This window comes from Oryzias latipes, chromosome 8 (genome assembly GCF_053564925.1).
Source record: "Oryzias latipes strain Hd-rR chromosome 8, Olatipes_Hd-rR_3.1".
Lineage (NCBI taxonomy): Eukaryota > Metazoa > Chordata > Actinopteri > Beloniformes > Adrianichthyidae > Oryzias > Oryzias latipes.
Window position 1 is genome coordinate 18,799,460 of NC_136244.1, and position 20,214 is coordinate 18,819,673.

The 20,214-nt window shown below is 38.0% G+C and overlaps 2 protein-coding genes across 2 annotated transcripts; both read left to right on the top strand.

The window, feature by feature from the left end:
• The first annotated feature begins 8,207 nt into the window (after positions 1-8,207).
• On the top strand, positions 8,208-15,595 carry adgre5a (adhesion G protein-coupled receptor E5a). The gene is made up of 20 exons (XM_011478089.4): positions 8,208-8,375; positions 8,475-8,579; positions 9,924-10,016; positions 10,246-10,413; positions 10,489-10,641; positions 10,743-10,889; positions 11,063-11,185; positions 11,277-11,320; positions 11,405-11,506; positions 11,729-11,882; positions 12,089-12,211; positions 12,296-12,486; positions 12,592-12,756; positions 12,860-13,054; positions 13,333-13,550; positions 13,712-13,772; positions 13,852-13,943; positions 14,184-14,352; positions 14,480-14,575; positions 14,788-15,595. The coding sequence occupies exons 2-20, from the start codon at positions 8,549-8,551 to the stop codon at positions 14,827-14,829; spliced, it is 2,367 nt and encodes a 788-aa protein (XP_011476391.1). The 5' UTR covers positions 8,208-8,375; positions 8,475-8,548; the 3' UTR covers positions 14,830-15,595.
• Positions 15,596-16,511: 916 nt separating this feature from the next.
• ptger1c (prostaglandin E receptor 1c (subtype EP1)) lies at positions 16,512-20,021 on the top strand. The gene is made up of 3 exons (XM_078951650.1): positions 16,512-16,626; positions 18,573-19,487; positions 19,634-20,021. Exons 2-3 carry the CDS (start codon positions 18,591-18,593, stop codon positions 19,874-19,876), a joined length of 1,140 nt encoding a protein of 379 aa, XP_078807776.1. The 5' UTR covers positions 16,512-16,626; positions 18,573-18,590; the 3' UTR covers positions 19,877-20,021.
• The last annotated feature ends 193 nt before the right edge of the window (positions 20,022-20,214 follow it).

Here is a 20,214-nt window from a genome sequence, read left to right on the forward strand (position 1 = left end):
CCACTTACGCAGTTCCTCTTTTTTGTAATGTCTATTTTTCACAGCTATATAAAGGAAATGCATGTTTCATTTTTAGAGATTATCACTAGCAAGCCACGTCAAACACATTTTGAAGAAACTGCACAAAAAGGTCTTTCATGAAGGGCGTTTTTCCACTTAGATGTTAAACTCTAGAAAAATCTGAAACATTTTGTTTTAAATCTGTTGATGATTTTAGTAAGAATATCACAGAAAAACTCAGTTTGAACAGCAAATTGGTCTTTGCTCATGTATATTATCAGCTAAGTTCCTTCAAAAAATGAAAAAGCTAAAAATTCCTAATTAAAATAATAAAGTACCTGAAAGCTACTGATTTGTGACTTTTGAAATAGGTCTTTTTGATTTTTATGTTATTTTTCTGATGGTTTGATTGTCAGTATGAGCTAGTTACTCTAAATGTTGTGCCAAAATTCAAAGAAATATACCCACCCTAATAGGTCAATGAACTCCAAAACTGCCCACAGAGTAATGAGTCATAGTGGTTGGCAAACCAGAATGCTCAGCATTTTTAAAACAAAAATGTAATTTCCTAAGCAGTAAATACCTCACACATGGTGTGGTTAAATATCTGTGCTACCACAGTAGGCTGTTCCCTGTAGATTTCTGCCAAAGGCTCTAAGAAATGTTAGCTGAGTAAATTATGAGGAGTATTATTGCCTCAAGAAGGATTGGTCTACTTGTTAAAGTACCATTAATTCCATCAAATTTGATCATACACTAATTCCAATAGAATTCAAAAGTACATCAGTCGTACTTTTCATATCTCTGAAAATAAAATATGATGGGTCCTAGGCAAATATTTAACATTTAATTACAGTCATATGCGTAAAAGACAGTCAACCACACCTAAAAGAATTACTATTTGTACCCCAATGAAATTGAGTTCTGGCGGAAAACAGACAGACAGAAATCTAGTGCGGCAAGGAGCAGTAACAACCTCTGATCAGCAGTGAGCGCACAGGCACTAAGTGGGAGAGACCTCTAGGGACGCAGGCAAGGGGCATATGTGAATCTCACTTGGCGGTGACAACTTGCGAGCAAGTGTACCGCAGAGGACTGACGTTGAGGATGGTGAGTGAAAATCTCCTTTGGGCTGTCCAAGTTGCAGGTAGAAAACGGCACAGGGCAAGGAAGCTTGGGCAAAAGTCGTAGGTCAGGAGGTCCAGAGCAGAGGATTGATCCAGGACAGAAACACATGTCAGTAATTTAAGAGTTTGCATGAACAGGGCACTTGATCCAGCAGCAGGTAGAGACAAACTAACACTGACTGCAAGGCAGCAGCTCCTAATAAAGGAAGGGAGCCAGGTGTCGCTAATCTCCTGATTACCTCCCTCACATCAGGTGAATAATTCCCCAACAGAGGGAGCGGTGCAGCGAAGACAACACTCCTGCCTTACTGGTTGTCTGGAGACAACAAACTTGGTTGTTCAGGGTAATGAGGGAGGGGTCTAAGATGTTCCTCGCTGGTCTCATCAGGACCATACCCTCCCAGTCCACCAAATACAGCCACCCCCCTGCCATGGCACCAAGACTTCAACAGGCATCTGACAGTTTAGGAGGGGCCACTGTCGATGAGCTGGGCAGGAGGAAGTTCAACAAACCCGTGATGACAATACAGGCGTGAAGCATGACACCATTGTATAACCTTGGATCAGAGGTTGTCTAGAACAAAAAGATGGTCTTGTGGACAGGCCAACGGAGTGGAAACTCTTCAGTAGCATTAAAAATCTCTTCCTCAATTTCAGTGTTCAACAAGGCTATATGGACAGATGATGGCAGAATATACTCACGCTCAGATAAGGATTCCTCTCCATTAAGTAGACCAGACAAGTACCGTAATTTCCGGACTACAAGCTGCTACTTTTTTCCTGCGCTCACTACTTTTTTCCTGCGCTTACTGCGGCTTATTCAGTGACGCGGCTAATTTATGGATTTAATTGGCGGCCGCCATGAACGTACTTTCGAACTCAGTGAATAGTTTGAATTCTCTATTTAACACCAAGCACGAGGCATTTTTATTCAACGCACCTCTAAGCAGCCAAACAGCATGGACTTGACTTCAGGTCTTAGACACTTCAGTCATGGTTCAACAAAACGAAACACGCATGCCCAGCCGCATCCCAGAATCCTTTGGGGCCATTAGACCCAACGTGCACGTGATCGCCGCTACATTATGATGAAGCTTTCAAGTTAAAAGCAATCGTTAAAAGCAGCGTAAAAAAGTCCACCGTCACCAACGGGTTTGGAAAAGCCGGTTTGCTGCGTGACGGAGAGAACAGCGCATGGAGTGAATTTACACTACATTTACGGTTTCTAAGGAAACCGTAAAAGCGGAATTTTGCTTTGAAAAGCTCACAGCCTTCCGTGTGAGCTGGAGACATCTTCTCCTGCTGATTGAGCTGCTGGGCCGATGGAAGTCTGATGGCTCCCACACGTAACAACGCACCCGCCCCTCATACACAAAACGTACAGTATTAAGTCCGATTGCTTTGCACAGAAACGATTTGCTCCATCCACCGGCGCAACGGGGACGAAGTGCTCCTCCTTGAAGCTGCCCTGGCCAGAGGTGTCGGAGTAGATAGGAAGGGGAGACAAGGAGCGCGTGGGGCGGGGGCGGAGCGCAGAGGCGTCCGCGGAGTGCAGAGGCTTCTGAATTCTGACGCACGCGCCGCACTGAGGCGCGCGTATCGCGCTGAGGCGCGCGCTTTTCAGTCGCCGCTGCTGTATTTTACCGTTGTGTTTTCTAACCAGTCCTGTTACTCCCATAACGCTGCTGCGACACAAGCGGAAGGAGAGCTTTTCCCGTTCACCCCTCCATGCACTGCTGCTAATTCTTAAACACGTACAACAGAATGGCGGGCCGGGCATTGGCCCCGCCTTTAGCCCCTAAGACTCATGGGAAATGTGGAATCGCGGATGTAAATTTCCTCATTATAACTGAGGGATGTAATGTTGATTATATGGTTACTGTCTGTAATTTTATGTTAGATACCTAGATTGTCAATGAGTAAAAAAAAATGAAATAAAAACACCATAACTGAGGAACTTGTGAACAGAATATAGGTCCATGCTGTTTGACAGATGTCGATACACTCAAATACGGGATCCAGAGGCAAAACTGGTACCATCCACAATGTGCTAATAAATTGCACTCACTCTGGGATGTTGGGCGTGATCTGTCAGGATGACAATATCGGCTAACACATGCGCGGCTTATACTCTGACGCGGCTTGTGTATGTAAAAAGCAGTCAAACACGTGAATATGGGTGGGTGCTTGTAATCGGGTAGTCCGGAATTTACGGTAATTAGCCTATATGTTCTTAGACCCAGGATGATAGAAGAGGGAGAAGCCAAACCTTGTAAAGAACATACACCACCGAGGTTGACGATAGTTAAAGCATTTAGCTCTGTGAAGATATTTCAAGTTTTTGTAGTCAGTGAAGACAATGAAGGGATGAGAACTCCCCACCAGCCAATGTCCCCAGTCTTCCAGGGCTATCTTTATAGCCAACAACTCCCAGTCCCCAGTGTCATAATTCCTTTCTGCTTGAGATAAACACAGAAAAAAAACACCTTAATGGACCCTGATCTGTCTCTGACCTTTGTGAGAGAACTGCACCCACACCAATCTCCAAAGCACCCACTTCCACAATGAACTGTCTGTTGGGATCAGGCTTTGTGAGGATAGGTGCAGAGGTGAACAAGCATTTGAGCTCTGTAAAAGCAAATGCAGCAGCAGCCAACCATGTGAATGTGTGTTTAAACAAGAGATGAGAGCATGAAGAGGAGCGGCAACTTGACTGTAACCCCTTATGAAACATTGGTAAAAGTTTGTAAATCCCAAAAACCACTGTAATTGTTTTCTTGAGTTAATAACTGGCCACTCTAGTACTGCTTCAGTCTTATAGGGGTCCATTAAATTTTGTCTCTGGCCACCAGGAGTCCGAGGACTGAATGAAATGAATGAAATACGCATTTATCAGCCTTGACAAAGAGCTTGTTTTGCAAGAGTCCAGATAGACAAACACAAATGTCCCCCAAAACATGATTGACAGTGTTCTGAAAATGGCATCAAAAGATATTTATAATGAGCTGCTGGGGTATTAAAAGCAGTCTTCACTCATCTCCCTCAGGTATTCAAATCAAGTGGTAAGCGTTTCTGAGGTCTAGTTTGGAGAAGATACAGGCCCCTTTAAAAATCTCAAATGCAGATAAGAGGAGGTGAATATCTGTTTTGTATTATCATTTGGTTCAACCCTCTATAATCAATACGTAGACATAGGCACTCTATCTTTTTTCTTAACAAACAGGAAACCTGCTCCAGCAGGTGAGGAAGGGGGCAAATAAGACCCAAAGCCAAAGTATCATCAATGTACCTTGCATGGCTTGTTGTTCGGGCGTGGAAAGAGAATATAGCTGCCCTCAAGGTGGGGTCATGCTTGGCAACAAATCAACAATGCAGTCTTAATGTCTGTGAGGTGGTAAGGACGTTGTCCTGGTCTTACTAAAGACCTCCTTCATTCCCTGGTAGATCACAGAAACCTTGTGCATATCAGGATATTCATCTGCAGTGTAGGCTGTTGGATCTCTGACTTGGTTTAGCTGCTATTAGACACTTGAATGGACAGGATGACCCCCAACCCAAAACTTCTCCTGAACTCCAATCAATGTGAGGGTTGTGACAGGTAAGCCAAGAGTAGCCCAGAAACACAGGTCAGTAATTAAAAAGTTCGCATGAACAGGGCACTTGATCCAGCAGAAGATCGAGACCTCCCCCACAGACTGTGTGGATGAGGAAGCAGCGCAGCCATGACAACACCAGACTCCATTTTGACCTTTGACCTTCAACAGGAAGATGTTGAAACAGCTGGCAGACAACGAGGCCCCTCCTCATTGTATGAGAATTCAGTAAAAAACTAGAAAAAATAAAACAAACACAGGCGAACAAAACACTAAAACTATACAGTGTGTACGCTATCTCAGTACTGTCAGGAAGAAAGTCTGTGAAATAACAGGATAAGCTCTGGATGCTGGCGACAGTCATACTGGAAGTCACTGTTTGAAAATATAGACAAACTGATGGCAAGTGTACCTCAAGAAGAGCAGATTCACCATTAAAACTCAGATTATAATTATTAAGGTTGCTTTCTCATTGATTTTAAAGAAAAACATAAGAAAACACAATGACAAGACAAAAATAAACACTATGTTTAAGAATTTTTTTTCAAACTTAAGGTGGAAATACACTTTGTCCCATTTGCCCAATAAACTTAAAAGAAGCTAATAAAAGCCAGATGTGCATAGTTTCAGCAAAGTGAAATGGCAGTGAGTTCCCACAGTAAAAATATACACAGCAGTTCCAGTGTAAGAATCTTGCTTTTACAAAACTATCAAATCCTTCAAGATTATTGCAAAAGTATGAAAAAATATTAGCTTCGATCAATGAAGACTGTGATGTGATAGCTGTGATAGCTGAACCAGGGATGTAGCTTGTCTGTGTAGTATATAAACACTGTTTTGGGTGACACTTAAGTAACGATTATGTTATCCCCAAGTATCTACCAGCAGGGAAGGGAGAACTCCCAGTGACCTAACCCACAGTTGTCTGCAAAAAACGTGAGCTTTTGGTTTGTCCAAAGCTGTAACTAAAGGAAATTATGCAAGGAGACAACAATTTTGAATGCAAAATTACAGAAGGTCAAAGATGCTCTGGTAATGTAATCTAATACATGAAAAGTTTACATGAGTTGGTAGATATTTCTTATCTTAGGAGTGAATAGAATTGTTTTTCTGTGTGAAAGTGGTTCCTGTGTGACTAAAAGCTAACAAAAGTACAAACCCAGCTTCACAGCTCAAGTTTCCTGACATTCACATTTATTTTCCTCACTATTTTTTCTACAACCTCAAATCTGCACCTTGAAAGATTATCACAATGAGAAATAAATAACAGCAATAAATTATTTCAATAGCAATAAAAAACAGCTTTTTCTCTTTAAATTCACTGCAAACTGAAAGTACCGCAGTTCGACTTATGAGTTTCCTTTTCTGTAATTTCTTAGAAGTGAGTGTACTAAGTGTTCCTGTGACCGGATACAATCAAATGTGTTGTCAAAACAAATTGATATACCATAGCTTCTTTTCACACATTTTTTCTGGGTAAGTTTATTTTTTAACAGTTCATAGCTGTGTCCGAATATTTTTAGTTTTCTGTGTGAAAACATACTAAACATTTAACAAACAAGTCCCCAAAGGGTTGTAGTCTGTCATCCCCATGTATTCATAGTTACAAAGCAGAAAGGCCCCTTCATTGTTTCTAAAGCGTTAAAATGTGAAGTGTGATGCAGCAATCATCGTGTGATTAATGTACCGGTGACTTTAGGCTGAAAAGGTGCTGAAAATGTAACAATCCAGATTTATATGTGGGCTTTTTTTCAGTTTCTTGCTGTGTGGGAACCATTCAATGCAGTAACGATGATCCTCAAAAATGCCTGAAACAGAAAATAACAGTAACATACAAACTAACTAATGTACTTTTTTGTGTATTGACCAGTACGGGTTTTTGTTTTGGCTTTAGGAGTTTAAATACTGATTAAAACTGAACTGATCAATTTTGTGCTCACTCATTCAGGAAGTTGGGTAACATCAAAAAGTGTGAAAACGCTTCTGGGTGTTGCTCAAAGCCTTCATAAAAGAAGTTGACAGAAAATGGAGTGAGCCAAGACTTTTGGAAAAGGTTTTAAGCCTGTTCTTTATTTTTTAATGTGGTCAAAAGACTGAGATAGATTGGTAGCGCAGTATATTGTTTGTATAATTATTTTTTTTATTTGTTTAAGTCTTTTTTTTTTCTTTTTTTTTTTTTTGTTTATTTATTTTATTTTTGTAATTATGGTTTTGTACTGTGTAATATTACTTTTTGAATTGTTTGTTTTTGCTTGTTAGAAACATTTCTGAATAAATCATACATTTAAAAAAAATAAACCATCAAGGATCCGCAGAAAAAAAAAGACTAAATGTTTCAGCAAAAATATCTGCATCTGCCACTAATGTGAAACCCCATCTTGAACCATTCCATTTCCTCTCCTCTTCACCATATTGCCACAAAGTTTCTTCCAGAGCCATTCTAAATCAACTCTTTTGTAGCACAAGACATCCATGCCAGTTTTGAGATAACAGAGGGATTTCATTAAATCAGATTCAGCAGCCCCATGATCCCCACAAGGATTCAGTGGGTAAAGAAAATGTATGGATGGATATAAGAGAAAAATTCTGTATGCTAGTTCTGTTCTGCACCAGTTCTCTTCCATGGATGTATAGGAAGAACTGCAAGAAGTGCTTACTTTAAATGAGAAAGTTTATTCTTGATCATTGTATCAAGTATTTACATGAATTCTTTTTTTCATACTATAAATTTAAACATAAAATTTTGTATTATTTTTCTGCTTATTGTTTTGCATGATTAAACTTGGTTCTTTTTCTATATGTATGTGCAGCGTGTTTGTGTCAAAACCTCTGCAAAACAGGAAGAGATTTTTGCACAAAAACCATTTTGCTTGGTCAAATAATAATGTTAAAAAAACTACGTAAAACAAGACAACAAAGTTTGCTAAATAAATACTTTTTAGAACTGTTGTTTTAACAAATTGAGTTTGGTGTGTCTTATGAAGAAGATGTGTGAGATTGTGTTTTAAATGCCTCAGCACCCCAGAAAAAAACAACAATCCTCATCCATTTTGTTCATGCTTAGTGGTCTGTCATCAAGTCATTTTTTTCTAATAAAAGTACAGACAGTTGTTTTTCAATGTAAAAAAACACTATTGTCCTAAGTAAAAGATTAGTATTACATCTATATTAAATTCAGCATTGTTAACGTTGGCACATTGTCTCCAAAGGAGCAGTCAGCAGCAAAAGCCATATACATGTCATCATGTACATCAGCTGGCTGTGTGCATGTGTGTGAGGGGGGGGGGGTATTTCAGACTGCAGGACTTTAGAAAACAATGAACAATGTGAACCACTAAACTCTCTTAACCCCTCTATCCCCAGTCAGATGAGAACGCAGAAAGAAAAATGTTTAAACCACCTTCACAAAATTCAAACATCAGTATTATACTTTTTGGCATGGGGGAGCTGCTGTTGCTGTTTCCCTCGACTGTCACCCCACCCCATCAGCAGCGGTAGTTCATGAAACACGACTGCTGCTTGCAAAACTGTCAGAGGCGTTATTCAAAGGAAGAGAGAATGACCTCCCGAAACATCTAGTTATCTGAGCATATCGCAGCAACTGAAAGAGCAGAGAAACAAGAGAAAGACAAAGGAGACTGAGAAAAGAAACACGGTATTCTATGTGATTAAACCTTAGCTGTGTTTTAACATCACATTTTTTGGGATGAGTTGTAACTAAATCTATTTTTTCATGTCCATCATTTGCCTCCAGTTTTGAGATTTTTTTTTTCATCCGATTTTTCTGAATTTACTCGTACACTTGTGAGCATTGTTGGTCTTATCGTCATGACAAGGAAAAGGAGCTTCCTGTTTCTGGGTGAGTAACATCTGTCTTCTATTTATAGAAGTTGGCTTAGACATTTTCAAAAAGTAAAGCAAAAAAGAGCATTAATTTATGAATAGTCCATCTACAATATGAATCCAAATCTAAGCTGACATTGTATTATCCTAAAAGATTTAGATTCGTATCTTTGAATTGTCAGTTTGACAATGACTGTTTTTTAATAATCTGTTTTATTTGAACAAAACACGTTACACAGAAGTTGTGTAAGCTGTTTTGCTGCTAAAAATTAAGAAAGTGTCTCAGTTCACTGTAACATTTATGGATAAACACACATGAAGTTAAGTGAAGGAACATCTTTTGATAAATTAAAAAAAAGAGAATGAGAGAAGCATTTAGAACCATGTTGCTTTCATTTAGACAGACCACTACTTGTTAAAATAGAGGGAGCTTCTGTTACTCTGTTTCTTGGTGATATTTATAAACCCTGAGCTAATTTTCCACTACCCACATTGCTTCTTGCCTGATAGTGACCACAGTCACAGCTGTTGTCGCTCAGTGGAAAAGCTAAGTTTTTCCTCTTTTTAAGTTTCTTATAAAGCAACAGGAAACTGAAATAACCCTTTGATATTTAATACGAAAACCTTAAAACTTAACTTATTCGGTTGGGGTTCTCTTTGCTGAGTGGTGGGATTTTTCCTACCTTTTGTAGCACAGAAATCTTTGAGACAAAAAAAAGGGAAATGTTGGTCTGGTTATCTGTTGCAAATAATTAAGTTTTCTTGTCTTTCCCTTTTACTTACTGGTATGTTCCAGTTTTTTTCTATTTCTTTTTTTTATTTTGTTGATGATGTTCTCACAATTTCAGCTTGGTCTCCAGTCAGATAGTAGCTATGTTGCTCCACATACCAAGAAATGTTAGCGTTGTCCGAAGTTAATGTAGAAGCTTTTAATCTTGATTTTTTTTTTAAACACACAAATTATTATCCTCCTACTTTTATAGGCTTTTTATCACACTCCCCTGGTGTGATCCAGGAAACCCCATAGTCACCATTCTGGGTGAGCACAACATAAAAGGTCACTACTGGTGATTGTACCACACCAGATGATGTTTCCTCACACACAGGAGGAACAGTTCTCTAGACACCCATTTGTGAATCATTTTGAATTATAGCACAGTGCTGCTGGAACAATCTGAGGAAATGAGAGGAAAGGTTTTTGTTCTTTCTGCTATCCCTTTTTATTTAGTTCAGAACACATCAGGTTATTTTTACGAGCTGATTTTTTTCCTGTAACAATATAACATAAAAAAAGATGAAGTTAATGATTTGTTTTTGTTCATCTTTAAATGTAAATGTGGTGTTTCTTTTTTGTTTCCAGCACTCGTCCTCTTCCAAACCCTATCCCTCTCCCTATCCCAACGCACAGTCTGCCCAATAGGATTTGTGATGAATGAGAATCAGGATTGCATTGGTATGACAAAACACATAATACTGTAAATAATCAACTGTAAAAACATGCTAAATGAGTAATAGAAAAGGCCTTGGTGCTGTAACAAGTGTTTGCCTTTCGATTATGATGACATGCATCATAGCTTTAAGTAATTTAGTTCTGTGAAGTTATTACAAAACATTTAAACTCATGTAGTATATTTGTGTTATTAATTATCCTCATTCTTTATATCCCTGCCTGATGAATTTAGAACATGATGAATGTGAAAATGAGGAGGACTATGATAATGGAGGGTTATGTGGGGAAAATGCAGTCTGTAAGAACACATATGGCAGTTTCTACTGCCAGTGTGCAGATGGATTCGGATCATCAACAGAGCAAGTGACTTTTACAAATCCATCACCTGGGCAGTGCAAAGGTAAGTTACCTCAGTTATACTGACGTCCAATCTCCTCAATTGCTTGTAAAAAAAATCCTTATCTTTTGTTCTAAGACATCAATGAATGCCAGTCAATGATGAACATCTGTCCAAATAATGCCGAGTGCCACAACTCCTCCCCGTATTATTCCTGCATTTGTGAAAGCGGGTTCCACTCTTCCACTGGGGTAGAAAGTTTTCGTTCTGGTGACAACATTACATGCGAAGGTATTATGATCGTTTCCTCTCCAACTGTGTGATTTTGTGTGTGCAGTTCAGCCTCAGAGTTCCTTTCTCACGTCTCCACATTTCTATTTCCACTCTGGTAGATATTAATGAATGCCAAGAAGAAGAAATCTGTGGTCCAAACGCATCATGTATCAATACAGAAGGCAGTTTTCAATGTTTCTGCAACGCTGGCTTCAGATTAAAATCTGGAAATTCTTCCTTCACTGGAAATAAAGAGCAGTGTGAAGGTAGGCACTTTGGCATAAAACTACTAATAAATATTCATCTTACAGTAACTGACCTTCTCCATTTAACCAGTTAACCATTTTGCATAATCTGATCGGATCTATTTGGATTATTTATTGCTGTTGTGGTTGTTACTGACAGAAAATGTTACATTTTTTCTTTTGTTCTTTTTAAGACCTGTGTAAAATTGATCTGGCAATCTGCGGAAATGGAACCTGCCATCAAGGAGCTACTGGTCATTACTGTTCATGTCCCTTGGGGTTTACAAACTACGGCAACAATAAAACCCGCTGCACTGGTAAAGAGACAGCAACAAATACAATAACCATCATCTATCTTTGGTCACTAGTACGTACAATAATTAATCAAGATTTTTGTTTTTCTTTTAGAGCTCAGCTGTGACATTTTTAAAGATGAAACCAGTCTGAAGAAGGTAATCCTATGTCAATCAAGTTATTCATCTTTAAAATGTATTTCAATTGAGTTTCTTTAGTCTCCTCTAATTTTTTTCCTTCAGACATTCCCAATGGTGCATGGTCACATCATTCAACTGAGGAACAGCTGTTTGGACCTCACAGAGAGTGAGACTCCAAAAGAAAAGAATGAATACTTACTAGAGGTGCAAACAGCAACTATAAATTTGAAAAAAGAAGTTTCCTGTGATCAGATGAAACATAACAGGAAGTTCTACTTCTCACTTTACTATAGAGGCATAAAGTACATTGTGCAGACAATTTTCGTACTGTGATATGCAGTCCAATAGTCTGACGTCAGTGAGACTTTCTTGTTTTCACTACGCAAGCTTATGTTGCTTCCTTTCCTCCCCTTCCCTGGGTTGTAGTTCCTGATATCTTTGATCGACAAACTGTTGTCCAGTGAAGTCTTCAATGATAACAAGAAAGTCTCCCTGTTCCTGAACTTTGTGGAACATGCTCTGAGGATCATAGGACCTTTTGTTACACCTCCAGGGAGAGAAAAGTTGGGGACATACACAGGTAACATAAAAATATGAAGAAGAAGGTTTCAAAAAAATGAACGTCTCTGAATTGCGACATGCATGGTTCATATTTTTTTCTCTTCAAAACTTTTTCAAATTTTGTTTACATGTATGGAAACTTTCGTTTGCTGTATACTTTAAGTAACTTTACCTGTGAACTATCAGACTATAGGAATTAACATTTATTTTTGTATTTTAATGCAGAAGTGAAAATGCTGGTTTATAAGGGGTCTGAATTGCCTCGAGGACCAACCACTCTATCTTCCAAGCACGCTAAACTAGACATTGACCTGGAAGTAGCTGCTGGTGATCAATTGTATTACCCAGGTAATTATAATCCTCTAAATAATACATCTGAGCATGTTTCATTTTATTTATTAATTCTGTAATGTCCTTTTGTTCATCAAATAGGCTTTACAGCAGTTTCCTTGCTGAGTTATTTCAACCTGGAAAAGTTTGCAAATAGCTACTTTGGTGGGATAAAACCCCAGAAGAATGAACGCTATCAGATAAACTCTAAAGTTGTGACTGTCACAGTCAGTAACACAAACACAAGCCATCTCAAAGAGCCAATCCGATTGACCTTGTATCACCTTGAAAAGGTAAAAAGCTCTATTACCATTTATTTGTCTGGTTCTTGTTAACAAATATGCGGCAAACTGATATTACAAAACACAGCAGTAACTTTGGGTTTATTCATTTCACAGACCAACCAAACTTTCCACACCTGTGTGTTTTGGGATTTCTCAGTGGAAGGAGGGGCATGGTCCACACGAGGCTGCAAAGTTGTGATGTCTAGCCCTGAATACACTGTGTGCTCCTGTCAACACTTGAGCAGCTTTGCTGTCCTAATGGCCCTTTATGACACTGAGGTTAAAACCCTTACAGTATTGACATCTGAAGATTTCTGTGCAGAATGAGCTGCATGTGAGTGTTTCATCACTGTGCCAATTTAAATATTCTCTCATCCAATAGGATAAGTTTGACTTGCAGTTGATTACATGGGTGGGCCTGTCTCTTTCACTGGTTTGTCTGTTCATCTGCATCTTGACGTTCTCTATGATCCGCTCCATCCAAAGCCCCAGAACCACCATGCACCTGCACCTCTGCATCAGCCTCTTCATTGCAAATCTCATCTTTCTTGCAGGCATCTCTAGGACAGAGAACAAGGTAAATACTTGCTGTTCATGTAAATGTGCTGAAAGTGTGTTAAATCCCAGACATGGAAAAAAAGAAGTACAAGAGAAAAATGGAAAGAAAATAAAAGAACTAAGTTCAGAGATCAGGAAAGGTTAGAACACAGTCAGCAAATAGCGTACGTTGGCAAAAAAGTTTACTTAGCAAAAAACACTTATTTATTTTTGGTCTTTTCTCAGACCCTTGTATTTTACTATAACAATTTTCTTTTTGGTTGATGTCATGCTGGTTTTCATCTGTCTGTTCAACAGGTTGGGTGTGCAGTGGTGGCAGGAATGCTGCATTTTTTCTACCTTTCAGCATTTTGCTGGATGTGTCTGGAGGGCATCCAGCTCTTCAGGATGGTGGTTCTGGTTTTCAACACCAACTTTAAAACATTGTACATGATGGCAGGAGGCTATGGAGTCCCAGCAGTAATTGTTGCTGTTTCTGCATTGGTTAGTCACAAAGAATATGGCACTGACAGACAGTGAGTTCCCCAAATTTCTCATTGTATTTCAACTATTGAAAGTTACACTGCTTAGTTCATTTCTTTTTCCTGTTTAAATTCGTCATCTTTAGTTTTACTTTGCTTCTGCTTATTGATTAGAAATTTGATTGGGATAAATGATCTTTAAATGTGTATTTCAGTTGCTGGCTGAGTTTGGACTTAATCTGGAGTTTCTTTGGGCCTGCCTGTGTCATCATCATTGTATGATTTTTTTTCTTTTCTTTTTTTTTCTTTTTTATTGACTCCAGTTTGTTTTAAAACCTTTGTATATGTCTTTCAGGTCAACATTTTCTTCTTTCTAATCACCGCCTGGAAGTTGGCACAGAAGTTCTCAAGTCTAAATCCTGACCTAGACAGCCTGCAGAAAATAAAGTAAGTTATAACTTTTATCCAAACAACTTCAATTAAAAACACCCAAATATAAACTGCTTTATTACACAGCTGTGTTAATAGTTTCTTACTTTTTACTTTGTTTTTAATGATTGCTGCTTGCTTTAAAAAAATAAAAATCACATAAGTTAGTCATTTAAGTAAGTATGTCCGTTGAAATGAAAATCTTCAAATGTTGCAGTAGCTCCAAGTGATTGCATGGGTCCTTGTTGCCCCCTACAGGGCATTTACCATCACTGCTGTTGCCCAGCTGTGCATACTGGGAACAATGTGGATCTTTGGGTGTTTCCAGTTCGAGAAGGGCACAATTGCCATGACTTATCTGTTCACCATTTTTGGAAGCCTTCAGGGTGTGATGCTCTTTGTAATGCACTGTCTACTTTCTAAACAGGTTGGTCAGCATCTTTTTTTTTAGAAATAATTTTAGTAAGCATGAGCCAAAAAAGCAACAAAGTCAAATTAGGTCTCTTGGCATTTTATTTTAAGAAATCATAATTATGATATTTTCATAAATACAGATAAGGGAAGAATATGGAAACATCTCGTCTCAACTCTTTGCACCTCGGAAGAAGACCTACTCAGAGTTCAGTTATTCTCACACAAGAAAACCACAAGTAAGCCCTTCTTTCTGTTTCAAACCAGTGTCTTGTTTTTTTGTTGTTGTTTTTTTTGCACAAATATCTTCAGGTTATTATTCTGAGCAAACAGGATTCTCAGAGTCTTAAGCTAATAGAGTATTACAGAGCAGGTACATATGTGTAGTGTACCATACTTTTCACAAAGATGTTCTTGTTAATAATTGAACTCATCCTTTTGTCATCCTAAGGGATCCAAAAGTACCCAGGACACAGGAGAATCTCAAATTTAAGGAGCTGAACGATGAACTGGGACAAAAGTACAGTTGGCTAAAAAACACAACTTATAGTCACTTTGCTTGCTGCTACTGCCATGTATCATAATTTGTGGACCATATTGATGAAATATTTTATTTTGTAAATAGTATTATTAAATATTGTTTTATAAAGATTAATCTTTTTAGAATGAAAGAATACATTTAAAATATATTTGTTTAGTTATAATTTAGCAATCCAGAAATGTTGTATTTTGTCAGTTAATGAAGCACAATCCAATTTAAAACTGAGTTATTTCAGACTTATTTTAGAAACTGATAGACAATGACAGTCCACAACCTTTTTTGTTGAGGCTTTGTTTTAAATGGCTGAGAAAAAAAACTTTTTTTAAATACTTTGAAATAAAAAAACTGTTTCATCAGGTGTATTTGATGTTTGCCATAACATTTAGGCACTTAATTTAATGAAAATAAAAGTCAGAGAAATATTAGTGATAAAACCTCCCTCTCCTTGTCCACAGCCTTTGAATTGTATCGAAAATGAAGACAGATTTTTACTTTGAATGAACCATTTCATATATACAGTATCAAGAAGCATGTCCAACAGTCTAAATGCTTGCTTCCCCAAATGTGCAGAGATTTTATTAAACTATTTGTGCTTTCAAAGTCTGTTTTAGCATTGGGGTAATATTTCTGCTCAAGAAGTTGTTTGCCACTCACTTGTAAAAGCTAAATTCCTGTATTTTTACTTGTCAAAGATTAAATAAATACTTTCTACAACCAATTTCACACTTGAAGCATTTTTGTAATAGTTTTAAATAGATTTTCTTTACTGAGATCAGTTGGCAGTGCTTACAGTAAAAGAATGCTCGTGGACACATAGGAAATGGACTATTTTGTGTTCCTTCCTGTATGCGTGAGATAAAAGACATGATTTTCCTGATAAAATCTTGGACCCCCTGAATCGTCTGTTTATTTTTTCTTTCTTTAAATCATTTATTTTTTAACCTTTTTACTTTATTTTGATGTCATATTTCACATTCCTAACAATCATAGCCAGTATTTTTGGCGCAGGTCAGCTTTTTAATTTATATTCATCCAAATGTTTTTTCCGAGAACACTTGAAATTCAACTTTGAACTTTTCTTTGTGTCTGCTTCTTGTTGTACAAAGTTATGAAGCCGGAACTGTAAATGGTTCAGACTCTATTAAAACAGTGTGCATGTACGACAGATTGTTCTCAATGTCTGGGTTAGTTGGTATAAACCAGAAAGACTTTGAAGTACTGGTCACCATGGTTCCAAACTCTGACTCTGTTTTTGTGACAAATATCAAAAGTTACAACTGAGTGACCAACAAGTCTATGTACAACTTTAAAAAGTTCAAAAGTGTAAAAATACAAAATGACCGATTTTGAATATCATTGTTCAAAAATTCTGCAGGCACTGGATCAGTGGATCAATAATACAAAGCCTAATAAGTGCTGGAGGAGATCCAGTTTGCTTCAGAGGATGAGCAGCAATGATCAATAGATGGAGGTAACGCATCCAGTACGGATGTGGCTGAAAGGAGGGTAGAAAATGCAGATCAGATAAAGAAGTTCTCTCCAGAGTGAAAGAGGCAGACAGCAAGATGAAGCAGGCAGAAACTGTCAGAGAGGAAAAGAAGAATTAGACAGTGAAGACAAGGGCAAATGCGTTTTGGAAATCGGGATTTTTAAGTTTTGCACATTTGGAAACTTTACAGATAAAACCCAGCATACTTTTTTCTCACTGTTTTTTAAGCTTCATCAGAAAAACCTTCTATTTATTTAAAGGTAAGTTAAACTCATGATTTAAAATCTTTTTGTGTATACTTTCTATATTAAAAATATGTTATGTTTATTCCTCTCTAATAAGATGATGACCAATAGGGAATCTGTAGGTAAAGGAAAGCAGAACAGGTTTTAACTTGCCTTGATGGATCTGTGGTACTGCTAGGATTCCTGAGAGTAGTAGTGAATAAAAATAAACTGGAGAGACTCAGATTCTCTGATTACAAAGATCTTTAAAGAAGCCTAATAAAAAATAAGAACTGCACAAAGCGTTTTCGGGGATTTCCTTTGTCTTACTTTGTGGACAGTTTTTTTTTTACTAGTTCACAATTTCAGAAAGAGAGAATAAACTTTTCACCTTCAAGAGACAGAAAAATGTGAATCACTGTCTGCTTTAAGCATTTACCAATGTTTGATCAAGAACTTGTGTCACCCTCATCTTAAAGCCAATATATTAAGTCTGCTTTGTATTTTTCTTTTACATGTGTATCCCACTGAGAGAAGAGACTAAATACTTTAAAGGTTTTTTCTTTTTATGAAGTACCTTTTAGTTTCTTTTGTAGATAAAAGTGTGTGTTTTAACCTTTTAAGATCTGTTTTAGCAATAAAATAAAGTAAGAAATCATTCATGTTTGTGTTAATCACTTCATACTTTTTCTTACTATTAAGACTGTTGAGAGGAAAATATCACTTTTTCTGGTATGTGTAGCGTAATTCCTCAAAAAAAAACTTCCTTCAAACTTGAATATGTTTTTTATTCAAACTTTAAACAAAGAGAAAAGATGTTTTAAACTGTTAAGAAATAGTTGATGAGTAGGGATTAACTTTTATAAATAATAAATTGTAAATAAGTTTTCAAATATGAGTTTTGAAGACTAGATTTAAATACAATTTCTCTAGATGGCACACGTGATATACAATATAAGAGGCATTTTCCTGTTAAAGACCCATAAGATTCATGTTTTAGATGTTGTTGTGGCATTTTTCTCATGGTGGAGGACATATATAAAAAAATTCAGCATAAAGCTGCATTTCTATTTCCAAAATCTTTATGAATCAGGAGTAGACAAAAAAAGGTGGTTTGAAAAAGCTTATAGCTGTGAGGTGCTATAATCAACGGGTCACAAGTTCCCTGCTCCGCTCCATTCTAATGCATCCACTTCCAGACAAATAGATCCATGTATGTCTTAGTTTTCCTCGTCCGAGCTAGCATCTGGATCAAAACTCTACGGCTGGATAGCTCTGATATCGCTTGCATTTTAGTTGCACCGCTTGGGGTTGTGAGGGTCTGTAAGCTACCGGTAGAAGGTGTAGACAAAGGGATGATGGGAAGTGGGAGTAGTCTTAAACCGTGCCAACGATCCGGCCCACAACTCACAGGTAAATTTCTGATGAGCTACTACTGTTCTGCAGAAACTATGTCCTAGGAAACGACACAGGTTTTTTAAATTTTGGCTAAAAATGGCAGAATCACAATCAAAACACCACTATAATGCTTTTGAAGTAGCTGAAAAGATGATAGGAGTGGTACTTTAACAGAAAAGAGATTTTAAACTTTAAAGGGTAATATTCCACTCTAGAAAATATCAGTAGGCCTATGGCTGATAATGCCTGGGGTTTGAGCCCAGAGGACATTGCTGTACACTGCACAGTTGTACACAGACATTTTACATTGTGGTTTTAACATTTGCAATAAAATCAAACACAAGCATCCAGCTGAGTTAATAACCCAACAAAACCACAGTTTCATCATCATTGTTTCGTGTACAAGTGGCTTCTTTTAACTTTAACATCTCCTAATGTGGTTTATTGCTTCACATTTTTATTTAGATAAATAACTGTGGACTTCATTACAATACTGTAGCACAGAAACACATCTACGTGGAAACCATACTGAAAATTAATACACCATAGCTTTCAACTGATGCCAATCATTTTCTTTTCTTTAGATAACCCTCAAGACGACGATGACCACCACTATACTTGTGACTTCGTTTTCTAATTCATCAATACCACCTTTTCTCCAGCAGAGCCCGAAGGTTAACTGCTCTGACCTGTCCTCACAGAAAAATGGCACTGCAACTTCCAACCATCTTCCAGATTTGTTGATGTCCTGCTTTACTATGACTTTTGGCACGATCTCCAACCTCACTGCTTTGGGAATCTTAGCTAAATCACGAGCAAGATTCCGGCGTCAGTCTAAAGCACCATTTTTTCATTTAACCGTGGCATTACTTTTGGCTGACCTTGGAGGTCACCTCATCTTAGGTGCCTTTGCACTGCATATGCACGTAAATAAGAAGTGGACAACTACTACAAACAACAATATAAACTTTTGCCCATTTTTTGGAGCAAGCATGGTTTTTTTTGGGTTATGCTCGTTACTTATTGGATGTGCCATGGCAGTTGAGCGCTGTGTTGCAATCACTCAACCCTTTTACCACATATCCACTATTACAGTTGCCCATGCACAGGGAATGGTGTTGCTTTTGTGCTCTGTTGCTTGTACTCTGGCTCTACTACCTGTATTTGGTGTGGGGAATTACTCTATCCAGTTTCCTGGCACATGGTGCTTTTTGCAAATTCATGAACCACAGACTGCTGCAGACAAAAACCTGGTGATGACCTTTTCCTGTCTGGGCCTCACTGCGCTCACTCTTTCCCTGCTTTGCAACATCCTGAGTGGCCTGGTGTTACTCCAAGCGAGAAGGAAGTCCTGCAGCAGCACTAATACTTCAACACGTTTTGCTCGACGAGGATCGTCTGCGTCATCTTCCTCCTTGTTTTGTTCACTGGATATGGAGATGATTGTACAACTTGCTGTGATCACTGTGGTGTCCTGTATCTGCTGGGGCCCATTCCTTGTATGTACAACTCTATTGTTTCATTGATTTGCTTTTTTATATTGAAGTTTTTTTCAGAAATGTTGGGGGAAAAATTTGATAACAACATAAGATTAGAACCAGGTGAAACTTTGAAGTGACAACTTTGTGTTTCTCCTACATTTCAGGTCCACATTACTATTATCCTGCACAAATCAAGTCCCAGACTGTCAGCTAATATGAAGGATGGGTTTACCCTATTGGCTTTACGCATGGCTGCCTGGAATCAGATACTGGACCCATGGGTTTACATCTTACTGAGAAAAACGGTGCTTTCAAGGGTTTGCCGTGGATTTTACTTTCAAAGAACAACAATGTCTGCGAACAGCTATTCTGTAGAATATCAAAGAGAGGTGTTTCGTTTGCATTGACCAAGTTTCCTTAAAGGCCCACTCCAATCATCTTTAGATCTATTTTTAAAAAAACATTCTCAGTGGTCTTTTAATTATGATTATGCCATTTTAGCCAAAATCAAAAAACCTGTGTCAGTTGTCTAGGACATAGTCTCTGCAGAGCAGCAGGTGTGGACAGGGCTGTCGGAGCAGAGTAAGCCGAGTAAGCCTCCCCTCGTTTCCCATCATTCCTTTATTTACACCCTCTCCGAGTGACACATCTGAAGACATACTCTGACTGCAAAATGCTTACAGATTAGGTAGCAACACTCCTCACAACTCCAACCTAAAATTACCGGTGCAACAAAAATGGCGAG